The sequence below is a fragment of the Erpetoichthys calabaricus genome, chromosome 10 (assembly GCF_900747795.2).
Source record: "Erpetoichthys calabaricus chromosome 10, fErpCal1.3, whole genome shotgun sequence".
In the NCBI taxonomy this organism is placed as follows: domain Eukaryota; kingdom Metazoa; phylum Chordata; class Cladistia; order Polypteriformes; family Polypteridae; genus Erpetoichthys; species Erpetoichthys calabaricus.
The window spans coordinates 140,455,858-140,476,390 of NC_041403.2; the positions used below are offsets into that span (position 1 = coordinate 140,455,858).

The 20,533-nt window shown below is 37.6% G+C and overlaps 1 protein-coding gene across 1 annotated transcript in view; it reads left to right on the forward strand.

Moving 5' to 3' along the window:
• The first annotated feature begins 1,661 nt into the window (after positions 1-1,661).
• The window catches only part of pcif1 (phosphorylated CTD interacting factor 1), a 40,102-nt gene continuing 21,230 nt past the window's right edge, over positions 1,662-20,533 (forward strand). Inside the window, exons 1-3 of the mRNA XM_028811978.2 lie at positions 1,662-2,139; positions 12,714-12,849; positions 13,085-13,209. Of these exons, the coding sequence (XP_028667811.1) occupies positions 12,729-12,849; positions 13,085-13,209 (246 nt within the window). The 5' untranslated portion in view covers positions 1,662-2,139; positions 12,714-12,728. The remainder of the gene's footprint in view (positions 2,140-12,713; positions 12,850-13,084; positions 13,210-20,533) is intronic.

Below are 20,533 nucleotides of genomic sequence, written 5' to 3' on the forward strand. Positions count from 1 at the left end.
CTGGCCCTATGTTAATGGATTGTTACCCTGTCCAGGGCTGATTTCTCCTGTGTGCCCAAAGTTGCCAGGATAAATTCTTGCCCCCCCCTCCCTCCCCCAAACCAGAACTAAAATTAAATGAATTGTTGAATCTTCTGTTGTAATGTTAGACTGTTAGTAATGTTCATTGATTCTTAATAAAAGAAGTTTGAGTCATACACTGTATAATATAAATCATGACTACTAATACATTTTAAATTTTCCTGACCTCAAAAGCCTAATTTTCTGGTATATATCACATACTGTTCTTTGCCCATCTATCTATCTTCTTAACCCACTTATCCAGAGCATGGTCACAGGGAAGCTGGTGCTTATCCGAGCGATCATCAGACACAAGGCAGGAACAATGCCTGGACTGGGCAAATCAATCCATCACAGGGTGAACACACACACACACACACAGGGCAGTTTAGCAACACCACTTCACCTGTCCAGACTGTCTCTGAGGAAACTCACATGAAAACAGGGACAACATGTTCCATGCATAAAGCACCTAGGACACGAAGCCCAGTCTCCTGGTTGTGAAGCAGCAGTGCTACCATTGCACCACTCTTTGTCCATTAAATTAAACATCTAGAATGTCAACAGAAAAATTTCAAGTTCACTTCCAACTACTGATGAGACTGAAGACACTTGCTGAAAAGCTCACTTCAGTGGTCCTATCGCGCAAAATGCTTTAAATGAAGTGAAATTTCAACCATGCTTAATAATTATTTTATTTTGTTTGAACTAAAAACCTGCCTATAATATGCCAGCACTAAAAACAGTGTACATTATAATCAGGTTGGACACACGCTTACTAACATTATTTAATAGTTAATACAATATTTATTTTAATAGTCATTTCCATAATATGCATTACCACAATAAGCTTTGTATTGCCTTTATAGGTGTTAAAATATTGTCACTCAAAAGAAATTATTTAATATATTGTATTTTAAAGAAAGGAATGTGCTTATGCATGGGTGGAGTGCCACTATTAGGCACATAACCTCTTTTACTAGTGGATTACAGTAAGAAAGATTCATCAGTTTATCAAACTTGATCATCCAGTTCATGGCCACGGGGATCTAGACTGTGTACCAGTGGCACTGAGCACAACGTGAGAACCAAACTTGAATAGTGTTCCAATCAATTAAGGGTATTGTAGAGTAATATACATTTGCAAATAATAAAACATAGCCTAAATAATGTTAGTTCCATGCGGAAAAATACAAAATCCAATAAAAACCTAACAAATTAATACAAATACAAGTCTATAAAAATCTCCTTTATCAATGCGTAGTTAAGCTTTACTTGTTTATTTTCTTATATTTAAACTAAATAACCATGCAATAACCACAAATCTTAACTTTAAGCTTCTATCTAGTGTGTTTGCGGGGTTAAAAAAGACTGGAAGCAGCTCCTGTGCAGTGCACTGTGCTGTAGAGTGACAATCCGAGTACAGTGACTAAGCAGAGGGCGGGCGGACGCGCGTTGCGTCACTGCAACACGTGGTGGCGCAGAGCAGCTAAAGCTGTGCTCCTTTAGTTAAAGCGCCCGTCGCCCAGTCAGCGGCAGCGCTGTTGAGAGCAACAGCACCTTGTGTTCAGTGGACTCGTTGTCATGCTGTTTTTGCCTTGTTTTTTTTTTTTTGTTTTTTTTTTTTAAACAAAAAATGTTATTCGTATTTTAATACTGCTGTTATAACTTCGGGTATTAATTAAACTGTTCGTGTTTTTACGCACGTGAGTTTTACTTTCCCTGATAATTTTTTGAAAAATCTTTGTGCAGAAACTTCTGCTTGAAATGGACGTCTTGTGGACTTTACCGACAAAGCTGCATTCGTCTACGCGACTGATCTGTTCGCCTGTTCCTCATTTAAACTCTCTTAATCTTTATTTGAACTTAAGCACATTGCTGAGATCTACTGCCACACCAAAGATGGAAGCCTCGGTCTTCCACCTATCTGGAGTTTCTAAGACACCAGCGGTGCATGCGCAGTACTTGGGGCCGGGTCGGCAATACAAGATGGCGGAGACGGTGGGGAGGGAGAGGCGGAGGCGGATCCGGACTGAGCTAAGCGAAGCCTATAGTGGATTCCCGGCAATCTTTGTTGAGGTAAGTTATTTACTCTAGTTTGGGTGCCATAGAATGCCTGTACCGACACAGGAGAATCTCGGGATATAGACTGTCTAAATAATGGATTTGATATCGCGCAGTTTGCAATGAAAACAAGGGAAGATAGTTGAGAAGCATAGCCGCACCTCCTAATCGTTGAACGCGCCATCTTGGCCGCATACTTTCCAACCTTGCTGAATTGCCCGCCTAAATATCTGGGTGGGGATAGTAGTGAAGCTTCAATTGAAGTTTGCGTTCTTCGGACAGCTATTGTCAAATGCACCCATTTGCCATGCTTTGGTTCGGGTTGTTCGAATGCATTCGTTTTGACAGCCCCAGCCGTGCGAAGTGCTGCGCAGGTCCCGCTGCTTTCGTTGTGTTTCCGGGCGGTGAGTGAGGCGCATGCGTGACTCGCAAAGGAGCCGTTGCAGCAGCTATAGCTTCGTAGGTTGGGGGTTACCAGTATCGTGTTTTCAAGTGCGAAATCAACCTTTCTTCGTTGGGGGGTTCTAGTAGATAGCTCAGGGCACTGTTTGGGTGCGCGCTTTAGTTGATTACATGATGCACCCGATATCTGAATGTGATACGCTGTGGCGCATCCCGGCTTGTGTATTTGCGCCACTCAAACAGTGATCTGTGGTTTATCCAAACCGGCATAGGCACTAAAATCTTGTTATCGACATAGTACTTGCATAATCTACTATAATCCTAACATTTAGTATTTAAATGTTTTGTCGCTCTAAGTTCTAACAATTGCCATTTTGCAAGGTATACCATAGAGTTTAGGATTAGTCTGTTACCATAGTAGGAACTGTGTGGTGCGCCCCCTTCTGTATTTGATTTATTTTGTACTATCCATTAGAAACCCGCCCACTTGTTTTAGTTTTGAGTTTAAGGACAAAACGGTGCTAAAGCCCATGACTGCTACTACCCTTTTACCCATACTAATCCTTTGCTTAATAAACAAGATCATTCTTAAGCAGATATAATGGTATAGTTATTTTGTACTGTTCGTAAGAAACCAGTGCTGTCGTTTCAGTGGCCATTTTTTGACTTTTAAGGACACGGTGAAGTCCAAGCTTATGAACGCTGCTCTCGTACCAATGGTGATTTTTCTCTAATAAACGAGATCATTAATTAAGAAATGTGGTGTTATCTTTAATAAGCGTAAGTATTCTATTTTCATATTTCATTTTAAACATTTATTTTTTTAAAGCGGTTTCTAGCGTTTGGTGATATCATCGGTGCTCATGAAATGTTAAAGCTAACAGTAATTGCACGGGTTCAGTAAACGAAACCATGGAGAACTGCATTTTTGGGATACAAGAAAATGGAACCTCAGCAATGAGCATTGTCCGTTGTGTGGTATGTTTACTCCTTTTGCCTTTATAGAGTGGGAATCATTCTTGCGTAATTACCCAGTTACCCAAGGTATATCGGAATTAAAAATGCATTATGAGTTTTAATGTGTGATTGACATCGGGATTTCCCCAGTGTAATAACAAATGAGGTGCATTTTATAAACTTAAACCCTTTCAGAATAGGGTTCATAAAGGACGTCTTGATCATTTCCAAATTTGTGACATTCTTTCCAGCAACAAACACTTATTAAAATTAAAAACTTAGACTATTAAATTTGCCATTACCTTTCAACTATATGACACATGCACTTTCATGCGGTTTGTCATATTTTTTAGGGGTTATATTAATGACATTAGTTTTTTTTTTTTTTTTTTTTAAATAGTAAACAATGTGAATAGTCTATTTTGCATTTCCTCTGATGATTGGAATTTTACTGAATCATACGACAAAGCACTTGACAATTTATTCTAGCACTCCTTTGCCACCCAAGGCCCAGTAAACACAAATTAAAAAAACAATCTTGATTTCCCACCATAGGCCACAGTGTCACCTCCATGCAGTCTATACTGGTCCTCCACATGGGCACTCCACCGAATATTGTCCTGAGCCCCCTTATGTACTACATATGCACGTCCAAACACTGCTCCAACACAATCATTCAATTTGATGAAGATACCTTCGGGTCTGAACCTGAACGATAAACTCACATTTGATTTCATCAGATCAAAGGAGATGGTCATAGATTAGAGGAATAATAATTCTTTATAAGAATATAGTGCTTTTCTAACTACTGTACTCGAGAGCTTTTCATCATGAGAGGGGAGACACTTCTGCTGCCACTGCTGTGCAGCATCCACTTGGATGATGCAGTGGCAGCCATTTTGCACCAGTTTGCTCACCACACATTAGCTGTTATGTGGTGAAAGGGTACAAAAGATCCAATTAGAAGCAAGGGATGATTAAGGGTCCAGAATGATTAGACCATGGAGAACCGTTTATACGGGAAATTGGGATATGCCCTATTCTTTATGAAGGGTGCCCAGGAATCTTTGATGATCATAGAGTCAAAACCTTGGTTTCATATCTAAGCCAAAAGACGGTGCTTTTTTTTTTTTTTTTATTATATATATATATATATATATATATATATATATAAATAAATAACAGCACAGTGTCCCCCATCACTGCACTGGGGCATTAGGATCAACATTCAGACCACAGGGTTCATGCCCCATGCTGACCTCGCCAACACCTCTTCCAGTAGCAACCCAAGTTTTTCTTAGATGGTGTTCTATCCAAGGACTGGCTGGGCCCAAACACACAGCTTCAGGTGAATGACTTCTGCTATGACTGCTGACAAGGAAATAGTAAGCAGCCCACACCCTGATCTATATCATGACAGGGATGCTATTGAGAAGATGAAAAACATTTCTTGGAGTGAATGTCATTGATTAAATATGCACAATGTGGCACGGCTATTGCTGAGGAGGTTCACCAGAATCCTTTACTTCCACAAACAAAGAAAAGCTTGGACTTCTCCATCTGTTCTGTCTTCCAGTGGGATCCATCCTTACTAGACGCTACCAGGTTGATGATATGGACAAAAATCTGTGTCGCAATATAATCATCAGTTACAGTAAATTTCATACTGGAATCTCTGCGTGTACTTTTCAGACTGAATCCGGTTTAGGTGTGTCTGTTGGCCCAATTTGATAGTGGGTAATTCTACATTGTTTCTTTTCATAAGGACCATTTTAAGCAACTCAAGTATTAATAGTAATGCATTTTATATAACACCTTTACTATGCTCAAAGAGCTTAACCGAACTTTAGAATGAACAGGCGCAAAAAGCAAAAAAAAAAAAAACATACACAGCACCAGCTTCAAAATGATACTGGCAAAAACACTGAAACCTTTAAACTAACAAACCACAGTACGATACAAATACTCCAAGAAAGCCCTTAACAAATAACACTTTGTTGTACAAATGCAAATCATCATGAACCTAGACACAGGTGCAAACTGAAAGTGTCAGAATGTCCGCATCACTTACACACATTTCTGAACAAATGTTTCAAGTTTTTTGAAAGCATTGTTTAAGTTGGATGATCTAATTAATTTATAATCAAAATATTTTTACTGCGAAAAATGGAAAAATAAGAACTGAACAAGAAATAAACATACTGCTTTGAAAGTACAATCTTTGAAAATGTGTACTATATAGACCATAGAAAATGAAAAAACAAAAATATTCTGTAAGCTGCTTTCCAATTCCTGTGGTTTCCCCATTGAACAAAAACAAAACAGTATATCTATATTTCTCTTCAAAACATCCTTATAAACACAGAAAATGTATATAAAGAGAAGTCAAAGAAATGTCCATCTCCATTGACTAAATATTGCCACAGCAGAGGCTGTCAATCCAAGACAATACTCTACTAAAGAAAGCTTTCACACTACTCATTTTCAAAATCCTTTTTCTACAGAAATCAATGCTAGTGGACACTTTAGAACAACTTTTTTTTTTTTTTTTTTTTTTATGTTGAAACATCATTACTCGATGAAACAGAACCTCTCCAATTCAATTGTTTTCAAACTTTGAAGATCTACAGAATTTCAGCATCCTGCGATCAAATGATGTAGAAATACTTAATTGCCTACTTAACTTTATTTTTAAGTTTTTCTATTGCCTTTTTAAAAACAGTTTCCATTGGTGCCCTAAGCATTGCTTACTTTGCTTAATGGTTAATCCAGGGTTAGTTTATTAATCATTATCACATGAGTTTGAAGTAGAACAGCTAACCAAACTTTGATCAGTTTCTTCAACTACCGTGGAGGTGAGGGGAATAGCCTTCCTCAGTCTAAAGATCTGATCAAATTTAAAAATTTTGGTGTGTGAAAGAAGACAGGGATCCTCTTTAAAGTCCGAAGATGTAGTCAAATACAGTTTAAGAAGCAAAAGGACAAAGGTTCTGCGCTGTGAGAAATGTGGAATGCCCAGTCCCCACCCCATACTGTCTCCTTTGCAACAACTAACAAAGAGGGCTTCCTGCTACATTCTCTGAGGTGAAAATTCAGCCAGTCTCTTGTCTCTACCGGTATTACTGTGCATCACTACTGGCCACATGACATTCAATTATGGCACCTGCTTAGCACAAGAACATAAGGCACTGCAAAGGGTTGTGGAGGTAGCACTAAGCTACTTTCTGTACAGTTTTATAAGAGATGTTAGGCATCCAGCACTGTCACTTCCAACTCCTCCCTATTGGGTCAGTAATACAGGATTATTTTCAGTTCTAGCAGTTGATTCAGAAATTTTCTGTAAGATATTTTGCATCCACAGGTCGTAAGGTTCTTAAACAGTTAGTCACAGCAAACACTTAGTTCTAGTATCTATTTTATTTTATAATCGATCTCTATATACTATATCCACCTTAATAAAAGGATAAGTGTCTGTGTTCGTCCAGTTCCTTTGTCTCTGTCATTTCAAAAGATGGCACAACAAAAGAATTTGTAGTAATCCATTTTATTACTACATGCATTACGAAATACATTTCGATAGATCATGCAATGCATATGTTAAAGTTGAGTTCTATGTTATTAAAATTTCAACCCACCTTAGACAGATAGCACAGTTAGTACATATATAGTAACAGGGATGTCACAAGAACTAATATTTCATTGTCATGTTGATGCAAAAATTCCAGAAATGTTAACCGTACTACCAGTTTATAGTATTGGTAGTACTAAGTCAAAGTCTGTACTGCACTTGGGTGACTGCAAGTAAACAGTACTTAAGCAGGCAGGGTAATTAAAAGACATATGAACAAAAATGCTTAGTTTTCATGACTTTGGACTTTAAACCCAGAGATGATGGGTTCATATCTTGCTACTGACACTGTGTAAGCATGAACAAGACATCTGTTCTCCAAATGGAAAAACAAACGTGACCAATTGTATCTTAAATGTACATCATCCTGGGTAAAGGCATCAGCCAAATAAATAATAAATAAATTGCTCCAATGCTTCAGTCCATTCTGTAGTCATTTTGAACATTCAGGACAATGCCTGATATCTGTGCAATGCACTAAGCAGGTTTGAAATGGCCAAAATGGATCACAACTTTCGATTTTGTTGCCAACAGTAACCATTTGCTGTGCATTGGCACAGAGAAAAGGTTCACAATGGGCACACAAAATTTACGAACAAGAATAAGGGATCGTTTTATTAATGAACAAAATAACATTTTGTGCCTCCACTGCTTTTTACACACAGGCTGCTGGACTCACTTCCTGCACTATTCTGCTGTACTGTAATTCTTTTAGTTTGCTGTACACTACTATCCATCCATCCATTTTCCAACCCGCAGAATCCGAACACAGGGTCACGGGGGTCTGCTGGAGCCAATCCCAGCCAACACAGGGCACAAGGCAGGGAACCAATCCTGGGCAGGGTGCCAACCCACCGCAGGACACACACAAACACACCAAGCACACACTAGGGCCAATTTAGAATCGCCAATCCACCGAACCTGCATGTCTTTGGACTGTGGGAGGAAACCGGAGCGCCCGGAGGAAACCCACGCAGACACGGAGAACATGCAAACTCCACGCAGGGAGGACCCGGGAAGCGAACCCGGGTCCCCAGGTCTCCCAACTGCGAAGCAGCAGCGCTACCCACTGCGCCACCGTGCCGCCCCCCACTACTATATTACTCTATATTACTGGTAGTTGAGGTACATGCCACATTCATGAGGGATTCTGATGGGTAGTAGTGAATACGTTTTGTATAATTTTTTTTCCTTTCAAAGACAATTATTGTTAAAGTTAAGTCACTTGTTGAGATTGCTAAAGCTCTAATTGCTTCTTTTAGTCTTAAAACAGTGCCACTGTAGTTACAGGTGTTCAAACCAAACAACTTCTGCTTTTATTCTGATTACTACCTTAGATGAACTCTTACTTCCCAATTTTCTTTGTTTTGATGTCTATTCATAAATTACAAGATAGGGTTACTAAATATTTATTGGAATGTAGCAAGGTTGGATGTTAAAAAAACAATGCTTGCAGTACTGGTTAATACTAAGATTCCAAAGTTTTATTAAAAAAAAAAGGAAAACACTAACATACGCTTTCGTTATTACCACTTTCATTCCATTGTAAGAAGAGACAAAATGAAACGTGATGAATACTGTGTCCTGTACAGACCATAGAAAGAACAAAGGCTTTGCATTCATTCTCTGATTATCTGGAACACATCCACGGATGAACAGTTTAAAAATTTTGTGGTCGCAAGGGAAACCTTATAAGCACTATGCATATAGTACTGTGTGCAGGCAGTCCGAACAGCTGTCGCAGGCTGAGGCAGGTTTCAGACAAATTAGCTTTTTGGCTTGCCTATGCTGGCGATGAAATGAGCTGCTCCATTTGTTAATGCTAAAATTTATTTTATTTAGTGCTTCAGGATATGCAAATATGGGTATGCGAACACTAAATTTGTGTCATTCATTTGGTTTTTGAAGCTAAACTAATGTTCGTTCATATAAGCTCCAAAATGTGACAAACATAATGAAAGCACATGTATCATGTATTTGAAAGGTATGTTGGTGAGTGTAAAGCAGTCTACCAGTTAAACTGCAGGTCCACACAGCCCTAGCAATAGTAAAGTCTGATCTGTCATTAGACACTTTAAAAACCACTCTACAAATGGGGGTTTTACAGGAGCTCTGAAATGATGTATTTATGTAGAACTGACAAGATTGATTTCACACAGGAAATTGAACTTCGGACAAATAAAAATAATAAAAGGAGGGACATGTTTGTAAAATTAATATTCTGGGATTTTATAACATTTGATAATTGAATCAATCTGACACATCCATTATTATTTAGCATGTTCTTAACCAAAAAATGACGCAAGTATATACCATACAATAACAGTACATATATAATATTTGGATTTTTGTTTAGTAAATACCGTCTTTTTCCGAAAATAAGACACTGTCTTACTTTCTTTTTTGGTCCAAAATACGCACTAGGGCTTATTTTCGGGGGAGGACAAAAATAAAAGTTTATTTATATATTTTTATTTAATATTTATTTATTTTACACAATACAGAAATTAAAATTGATTCAATTACAGTCATGTCATCTTCTTCTGGAACATCATCATAAATCAAGATTTACACCCCTGGAGTCTTCCACAATTCCCTTTTTGTACTCGACGGAATAGCTCTTTCGTTTTGTACTCATTTTAACTGCGGTTAAAAATTATTCACTTTATAAAAAATAAAATTACGTATGAGGAAATAATCAGACTTACAAGACTGAAATGAACAAACACTGTATCTGCACTGTCGCTCAATGTAGACTGCTGCCTTAACGAACAATTATTTATAGTGTGCGCCAACGACGCGTTCCGTCGCATTCCGCATATGCATGCCCCCCTCCACCCCCTCCCCACCTCATTCGACCATACTCTGCGATACGCGCGACGCAGTACAACACAGCAGAGCAGAGCGGACACAATATTTATGTATTCATGCTGCCTTATGTTGTATTTTTAAGATAAATTCCAAGAATTAATTTGAAACGAACTGTAGAGGTAAACAATGAATTTCTCGGAATATTTTATTTCAAACATTTCTCTGAAATACGAGTATTAGGGAAGCTAAACATACTTAATAAATCAACAGCATTTTTTAACGAATTCTTTTTTTCACATTATTTTAATTAGGGCTTATGTTCGGGGGAGGGCTTATATTACAACAAGTTCCGAAAATCTCGATAGGGCTTATTTTCGGGGGATGTCTTAATTTCGGAAAAAGACGGTAGTATTTTTTAGTTACTGGAGAGAAAATGTCAGAATACATTTGGAATGTGCTTATGGTAAGATAAATTAGGTAGTCCATTTTGATATTATCCTTTCTAAACTGTATGTTGAAATCCCATCAAGATTGCAAAATCTTTGGGGTTTTTTTTTTTTTTTATACATATATATACTGAGGGAGATCCCCATGTCCATCATACATTAAAATTCAAGTCCTGCATTGTAATTTGATGTTTATAAATGCCAATACTAGTTTATTTAAAGGCTAGTTGGGTAAATTCTTGATGGCTATGCCACCATTGTAAAGCTGTTGTTAATAGTGTGGCAGTATAGCATCGTTAAGGCTTTGGACATCAGTCCCTGAGTTTAAAGCCTGCTACTGACACTGTGTGACCACAAGCAAGTCATTTCACCTGTCTGTGCACCAATTGGAAAAACAAAAGAAATGGAACCAGTTGTATGTCAAATGTTGAAAGTCACATTGGATAAAGGCTTCATCCAAATAAGTAAATATATTAGTATTTATATTGTGGCAGGACATGGGCATGGACTCCGACCAGGACGCCCCTTCACTTTATATTCAGGGGAGCAGCCCTGGACCGTGCAGTACCTCCCCCTGGATGCTAGATGGCCGCCCCCCCTGGGTTTGGAGCGGTGCCTCGGTTTCCTGCAGGGCTCCATGGCAATTGGAGTTGGGTGCAACCCTGTTGGGTCCCGCAGGCACCGCCAGGGGGTGCTGCAGCTGGGACTTCTGAGCCCATATGGGCAGCGTATTCGCCACACCCGGAAGTGCAGCCAGAACTCGTCGATCAACCACATCGAGCACTTCCGGGTGGATTATAAACGGGCACAGCAACCACCACTAAATGGCCAGAGTAAGGAGGAGGATAACAAAGCTTGACGAAGGAGTGGTGGAAGAAAAGAGTGTTTAGAGTGCTTGTGTGTATTTGTACTGGGGACTGTGTTGTGCCTGTGGGCTCACGGGGAAGACGTGCCCCACAGGTGAAGAAAAATAAGTTTATTTGTATACATGCCTCCAGTGTGAGTCTGTGCCAAGTTAGGTGCCTATATAGCACCTTTGTTACAATATATTTTATATCCTATTATAGGGATGTGCACTATATTGTTCACTTTAATAATAAAGTTACTTTTACCAAAGAGTATTGTGAAATTTAATTGGTATTGGTATCGAATACAAAAATCCTGGTATCATGACATCCTTACTTATAAAGGACATTTTGACAGAAAAGTTACAACCACAAATTAACACATGTATATTAGTATTATTAAGATAGACTTTCAGGACCAACAGTGAATCAACAATTAAAACAGTTGTATAGGAGCAACAATAAATCTAGTTTGTCTTGTTGCATACAGTAAGCAAAGGTACACAATAGGATCTCTTAAATTTAGAAAAGGTTTATCAACGCTACAATTGGCATTTGTCCAGAATTTATTTTGCACTTGCACCAAAAAAGGCATCTTTTTTTCACTGGGGTGGGGGGGTTCATTGTCAATTCAATTGTTGCTCTCAGACATAAAGATATAAGTACAGCACTGTAACTAACCAAATGTTTTTCTTTTTTTAAAGCAATAAGCAATAGTAAAACCATGCAAGTTATAGAAGTATTTCTTGGAAAAACAGAGTTGTCATTTCATCAGTATTTTATATTAAAAGTATGTACTGGTTTAAATATTGAACATGGGTTAAAAAGACTTGGGTGTTAGAGATGTAACTATTTATGTGTGTATGTAGTAACAGCAACCCTTAAGGTGTTCTAACTCAATGGTAGGGCATAGTATAGGTCATATGCATTTACTCTTCATCTTTCAGCTGCTCCTGTTAGGGTTTGCCACAGCGGATCATCTTTTTCCATATCCTCCTGTCTTCTACATTTTGCTCTGTTACACACACCACCTGTATGTCTTCTCTCACAATATCCAGAAACCTCCTCTTAGGCCTTCTTCTTGTCTTCTTACCTGGCAGTTCCATCCTTAGCATCCTTTTCCCGACATATCCAGCATCTCTCTGTCTCCAAACTGTCCAACCTGAACTGACCCTCTAATATACTTCTTTCTAATCTTGTTCATCCTCATCACACCCTATGCAAATCTTAGGCATTTATTACAATCTGTTTATTCTGAAAAATTCCTACAATGTGCTGAATTTTTGTCTTTCCTTTTTTTTGGCTTCATATTAGGAACCATCTTATAGCACATCAATTTGAATATTCTCCTCTCTATAGTTTTACTTTTTTCATAAAAATTACTACTCCAAAAATTGACTTGTGGTGAAGATGAGCATTTGTGCAGTATCTATCTGGGGCTGAAAACTAGAACCGAATGTCATTTTGACTCCATCCTTTTGCATGTTTTTTTTTTCCCAGAACAGATGAAGAAACATGGCAAGTGACCAGGGTATGGTGAGGGGTGACCATGGGACAGTCCTAACCCCAACAAGCTCCTCAAATCAGGTCCAGCCTCTATCCCCAACAGTCACTAAACCTGTCCAGGAACTACCAGGTACACTTTTGTCCATGAGATTCCGATTGGGTGGCTTGCTCAGTTTTAAGAGCTTTGTCAGTGTAATTCTTGCAGAGTCTTTGACAGATTTAATTGGATTTGGCTTGAATATTTAAGATATAATGGGTTAATAGGAAAAATAATTCCATGCTGCATATGATGACCATATTTAGTATCCTCTTAGACAGCACTTGGCTGGTGTTGCATTTTTACATGTAAAATCTGTTCTTGCTAGATGAGCTGATCCAGGCAGGATGGTCTAAATGCTGGAGCAAGCGTGAAAATCGTCCATACTACTTCAATCGTTTCACAAACCAGTCTCTGTGGGAGATGCCAGTCCTGGGGCAGCATGATGTTATTGTGAGTAGAGTCAACTCTTTCCCTGTCTAAACTTGAGCATGTTTTATAGAATATGCTTGTGGTTTGTGTGTTTAGATTAACCATGACAAATCCCATGATCTATTTGTCTGAGTCTGTTTGAATATTTTTCATGATGCATCGTTCTAAAAGATATTATAAACAGTGCGCTTGACATTTTTAGTTAGTAGTTCTCCTTTAGTCACAAGTCTTGATGTTAAGAGAACTTCAGCATACCAAGTATTGCAAAGTAAAGAAAGGGATTCCACCCTAATTTATATGTAGGCAGCTTGTTTAAATTGGAAGGGCTATGTGGTTTTATTGTAGATTAAATTTGAGGGCCAAAGGTTATGCACAGATAGAGCAATGGCCATTAGAAGACGGTATTTAGTAGTACAGACAAGATGTTTTTGGAACTAGATAGAGGCATGTTTAATATTTAAAATACATACCAAATATGGATGAGAAATGCAAGAGTACCATGCAGCTAAAAAGTACAGTTATCAAACAGATGTTAGTATTTTATGCACAATGTTCATGTAGCATACAGGGGAAAGAATTGTTCATAGTAAATGTAGAATTGAGCTAATCCCTAGTCAGTCCCTACAAGTGTATATAGGCTATGCTTTTTCAAAGTGTATAAAGTTATTTTGATTCCTAAATAAATAAGTTAAACCTCTCAAAGAGTTGAGTTAGTGATTGAATGTCTATTGGAGATTTGGTCCATTGAACATATTGCATAGCAATAAACCATGTGGTGTCAAAAAATCTCTAGTAGTGCTTCGTGGAGTACCCCGACAATGCAAGCAGTGTTATATGTCCTGCAAAAAAGAATTTAACCACGCCTGGGGCCAGAAATAAAGGAAAAGGAAAACCCCCCCCCACCACGTCACGCGAGACCAGGCAGTGAGCCATCATTTAAAAGGAGTCCACAGACCTCTAACCAAGCAGTTGTCGTTAAAACAACGGCATGCGACAAGCAGACGAGACAGCTCGCAAGCAGCAGAAACACAGCAAATGATCCAAAGACATATCCTTACTGTGCATTCAGATGCCAAACTCTCTCTCTCCCCCCCCCCCCCCCCCCTTCACAACACAAGCAGCATTATACGTCTGGCAAGAAAGAGATGTAACCACGCACGTGGCCGAAAATAAAAGACAAGTATTGTTTTTACAAAAGTTTTTAAAGTAAAAGTGAAAATAATTCATATGTAACAATTCACAAAAAGATAATAATCTCTTTAAATTGTAGATTGTCTGCCTAAAGATAAGTCATCCCTGATGACTGGGGACGTGGAAATGAGGGGTCCTTTCATCGGATTAGTGCTATTTCAGATGTGGAATGGCAAAATGGGGGAGGCAGCTTGATGAATGAGGTCTCCAGGACTTAAAACAAATCCAAATCATATTATGTGATATCATCTAATGTGAAATTCTGCTCTGTACGTCTAAAACTGTATTGAGGATTTATTCTGTTCTGTGTATTGTACTGTATTGTATGAACCCCCTTCTTTTTGACACCCACCGCACGCCCAACCTGCTTGGAAGGGGATCTCTCTTTGAACTGCCTTTCCCAAGGTTTCTTCCATTTTTTCCCTCCAAGGGTTTTTTTTTTTTTTTTTGGGAGTTTTTTCTGGTCTTCTTAGAGGGTCATGGCTGGGGGGCTGTCAAGAGGCAGAGCCTGTTAAAGCCCATTGCAGCACTTCTTATGTGATTTTGGGCTATACAAAAATAAATTGTATTGTATTGTATATCTGGTAAACTGAACACGGGTGGGCAAGCGAAGCGAGCAGGGGGCAGAGCCCCCTAGTTGTATAAAATAATAGGGCTGTAGACACAGACTTGTTGGAAATAAGCAGAAATGTTCTACTCTTGCACACCAATGACCCTAGATTACATCAAGAAATAGTATACTTTAGACATGGAGTTGTGGGGTATCATTGAGTTGTTGAAATCATTTTTTAATTTATTATGTCATAGGTGATTAGAAATTGTGCACTAAATTTGTGGTGTGCAACGCCATACATTTTCTAGGAATGCATGAAGTGGGCAAAGGCTAGGAAAGGAAAGAGTGAAGCAAATGAGCAATTTTTCAGGCATGGGTGGAAGTATAATAAATCAGGTGAAGGCCAAGAGGACTGATGGTGAACGAAGTAAAGCATTTAAACTTCTCGAGGATGCAGGAAATTACTGTTCCTATGCTGCTTAAATTACACATGTCAACATGATGTTATGTTTTATATAGCAGTCCAATAGTAGAATCTTTTCCACTTACATTGCAAGTTATCTAAAAATCAAACTTGCTGACACATGAGTGGACATTAAATCAAAAACACTAAGATTGTGGGGCACAATGGTGGATCTGTGTATTAATTGACAATGTTCCATAGGCACACCCTTTTTTGTTTAAGAGCACAAACGCACAACTAGTTTACTGAACACGTTCTCATCAATAGCACAATTTTCAGTTATTCTCAAAATAAACCCTTACTGTACACCATACTGTAGGAGGCATTCTTTTGGGAAAGAGGTGTCAGGCTCCACGCAAAAGCAATGCTACTACTTTGTTGTTCCAACCACTCAAGATGTGTAGGCAAAGTATAGAAAGTATATGTCCCAAAGGCTTTAATTATAAAAGTTTGTGCAAAATGCTATGTTGTCATGGGTGTGAGAAGCCTTAGGCCTCGACGGCATTTTCGCAGTGGCACTGCTTTACATGCAAAGCAGGACTACTTAGTTACATCCAAGAGGGCTGCAGGGGCTTCAGGTTTTCACTTTGACCAATTTCTTAATTAGAGCGTGTTTACTTAATACTAAAGCAATATGTTCTTTGGGCTTAGCTTTAGTTGATTCGCTTGTTAAAATTCACAACACTTAATTGACTGTTTCAATTTCAAACAGCTACATTTAGGTTTTTTTTTTTTTTTCTATTTCATTTGTGTACAGTCACATGCTGATTTACAGTCGACGGAGATAAGGTGATTAGGCCGTAACGAAAACAATAGGGTAATAATTTTGTAGAAATTGGAAAATCCAGACACATTGTTTTTATTTTTGAATGACTCTTTTAAGATTTTGAATGACTCTTTTAAGATTTGTTTTGAACAGTGCCACTCTGTATGGCTAGTGAATTGAGCCGTGCAGGTTTATGTCGGTGCATGACTGTTCTGCATCATGACTCGTCCATTTTAATAAAATGTTTTTGAAATATATGAGAAGAGAAGTGAAAGGACCAAGTTGTACAAGGTTGTTATAGACCACTGGAAACAAGGATAATGTCCACAGAAAACAAAAAATTCTACAATGTGATAAAAGTTTGTCTTGGAAAAATGAAAGCACTACAAAGCCATATAATTAAATGTTTCATTATCTGCTAAGCATGGCTTTTGATTATGAAATGGTTGGAACAAATTCCTGCAGCCCCTGCAGCTGGTCCTAAAGTTCCAGAGTTCAAGAACAGTTCATTATAACTCTTCTGAGAAAAACTTGCTACAAAAAGCAGTCTATAGTAGGTATTTAATTAATTGTCTCTGTTATGGTCCTTCCTTTGGAGAGTTTAAAAAAAGTGCTTGAGACTGTCCACTTACAGGGTAAATTTTAGTGCAGGGGCTTATTAGCAGAAGATGGCCAGTACCAAAATTTAATTTGGGGGTTCCATGGAATCCAGCTTTGCTAAATCACTTTGAAGTGCACAAGACCATACAGAAGTACAGTTTTTTAAAAATTAAAACCTCAGTTTAAAGGTTAGTAATCAATTTACACTAGCAAGAGAGGATACCTTTTGGCTTCAAAGACCACAGTACATCCCACCACCTCAAGGTGTGACCACATTCAGAGAGAACCAACAAAAAATCAAAACAATCTTCCTCTGTGTTCCAGTGAAAATCTGATCATGGCCCTGATGACTACAATTCAAAGCCTGACCTCCATCCTTTAAGGTGCTGCCAGGAGTTGGACAAAATAATCAAGTATCATTACTGCTTTGTAATTGTTTCAGAGGCTTATGCAGCTTGTAACCTTGTAGCTACGGTAAATTCAATGATTGTATTAACATCTATATTTCTGATTGTTCTACTTACTCAAGCTTAAAGTAATGATTGTTCTACTTACTCAAGCTTAAAGTAATTATACCTGTGTATCTGGTAAAATTTGTACAGGTTTCTTTTTACATACTATATAATAAAAAGCTAAGCTTGTAAGTATATAATCTCCTTCTGTCAAACATGCCAGCCACTAGCTGTATCAGCTATACAACAGCTTTGTAGTGTTTATGATACATTCACAATCTCCTTACAAGCTATGTAGAGCAAGTGCTGCTACATCAATATATGCAAGAACTGAGAAAGATTTGCCCATCTTACCAGCTAATACACCATAAATCAAATTTTTTTTTTTTTTTAGAACATAGTTAAAAAATAGGATAATTCATAAGTTTGTCCTGTCTAAAATAAAGTCAAAAGGTCTGTGTTGTGATACTAAGTTTGTTGTCCTGTCTGTATGCGCATGTATATTAGAGTTGTCAAATTATACAACAATTAGGGTTTTAATACTGTAAATTTTGTAAGCATGCTTAATGCTGAACAGGGTATCGGGGCTAGAGTCTATCCCTACAAGCACAGGGATCAAGGCAGGAGCAATTCTTGAACAAGATAGCAGTCCACCGCAGGGTAAACACACACATTCGCACCAATTTTGCATCACCAATCCACTTAAACCTTGTGTCTTTGAACTGTGCAAGGAAAGAAAGGAAACCAACAGACATGGAGAGTGCTTGCAAATTCCATGTGGGGAAGACATGGGACGCAAACTCTGGTCTCCTTAGTGCGAGACAGCTGTGCTACCACTATACCACTCTGCTGCCCAATAAGTAAATATTGAAATATATTTGAATGTTGATTAAAAGTTCCAAGTGCTACTTCATGTACATTTGTACTTATTGTGCCTTCGTGTGCTTCATTATTTATTTTGCTTTTTGCTTGCAGTGCATCTGCAAAGCATGCAGCATTATGACTCATGCATCGGTGCTGTTTTTCACGGGGGAGAAAACAGGCCTTTACAAAAATGGGATTATTGTGCATGGTAAGTGACCTGATCAAAGACAAAAGTGGAACTGAGACACTAAGTATGTCTGTACTTCATATATGAAACCGATACAGAATCGCTGATGGTTACTTAACAAGTGCATGTAACCTGTTTACTTTAGTCCCCCATATCCTATTCCCACATTCAACCCTCTGCTTTACTATGTGCCTTTATGGTTCTTGGGTGCAAAAGACATGAAGTCATCTTTATTTTGTATAAGTACATCATGTGTTATAAATGGAGTTGCTTAATGTACTAAGTGTTGCTTTGTAATAATCGAGGTGTTTCCCCATTGTATTTTTATTTGGCAAACGCTTTTATTAAAACCAGCTTAAGTTGTGCTACTATGTTCAAAAAAAGTAATACACAGCAAAATTTGAGAATAAATCAATGAAGCTTAGGTTAATAGTTTTTATTAAAAAAAAAAAGAAAAGAAAAACCACTTGTGGAAGGTAGATCAAGTGATAAGTTTGCTTTTGTGGGGAGCTGGACTCAATGTTCCTTCGAGGGTCAAAGAATAACGTACAGGATTAAACTAGATGGGATTCTTTCCCTTTTTACAAGTTCAGTAAAATATAGCACATGTAATTTTATTTTTTCATTATACCTTTGTTTTAGGAAAAATGTTTTTCATGTTTTCATGCCAGCAGCCTCCCGAGTGATACCTGTTGGTTGAGGTAGTTAAGTAAGCTTTTCTGTTGTTGAAAATGCTCTTTGAATTGGTAATTTTAAAGCCTTTTATAATAATAAAAGGAAAGTCAGAGAGATGGCAGTTATTTCTAAGAATGTTTAAACAGAAAGGAAAACCACTTTATTTTGCTATGATGAATGCTGAAAAGGTTTTCACTGAACATTCGTGATCGCAGATTCAAGAATGAAAAGGAACAGAGTCCGTAGCAAAATGATACTTTTAGGGCACTGGAGAAGAGTTTAAAATATGTTACTGGTCAAAAATCAGTTTTATAAATGAAAGTACATACATGATTTTTTATAATTTTTCTGAACTGTAGCTGTGATTCACTTGGATGTTATAGGTTGCATTGAGTAAGTAAAGTTGGAAAGAAATAATTTTTGTGTGTTTTCATTTAAGGCTGTAAAGCAAAAAAAATGGGAATATTTCAAAGGGGGTGACTCTTTTCTATACCCACTGTATGTGTATATATATAATTTATTTAGTGATTTTAGCCAAAACAAGTCAAGTTGTTAGCATATTGGACTTTCAGTCAAACAGTCAAAGATTCAAGACCAATGTAGACAAATTAATTAAAAAAAAAATAATTTTGATAACTTGATATTAAAGTTTCAAATTACTTCAATATGACAGTTAAGCAGCATTGGTCAAGTAGTTAGTGTGTTGTACATTCAGACAAATGGTCGTAGCTTCGAGACCAGTGTACACAAACTAATTTTTTTTTTTTTTAACCAGTTTTTCATCATTTATATACACATTTGGTGAAATACTCTTTTTAGTGATTTTGACTCAGTGATGCATTTTGCGGGTCCTTTGTGCATTGTCCTTACACAACTTTTTATAAAGATAGGGCATTAGCCAAAAGAAATACATTTTCAAGAATGTTTTTGACGCACAAGTATTAATAATAATAATAATAATGCATACTCTGGTGAAATCATCTCATAATATAATAATTTAAATACGTCATTTTTAATTACAAGATGTTAACACACTAGCTGTAGTGAATCTCCTGTTGCATACTTCTCATTATTTGCAGAAACACACATGTCCAAAATATGTTGTATACAGTGAAACCTCGGGTCACGACCGTAATTCGTCCCGAAACAATTTCCCCCCATAGGATTGTATTTAAATACAATTAATCCGTTCCGGACCGTACGAGCTGAATGTAAATAAATTTTTTTTAAAAGATTTTTAAGCACAAAAATAGTTAATTATACCATAGAATGCACAGTGTAATAGTAAACTAAATGTAAAAACATTGAATAACACTGAGAAAACCTTAAACAGGGAAAACTAACATTGCAAGAGTTCACGCTAATAGCCTTACTAACCGATCGTTGTAAACACTTTTTTTAATGAGTTTTAAGCACGGGGAAAAAAAGGAACATTTGAACAAATCCGAACTTTATTTAAAAACCACCCATAAATAACCAAGAAAGTAACATTGCAGGAGTTCACGCTAATAGCCTTACAAACCGATCACTGTAAACACTTTTTTTAATGAGTTATAAGCACAGAGACAAAAATGAATATTTAAAAAATCCGTAA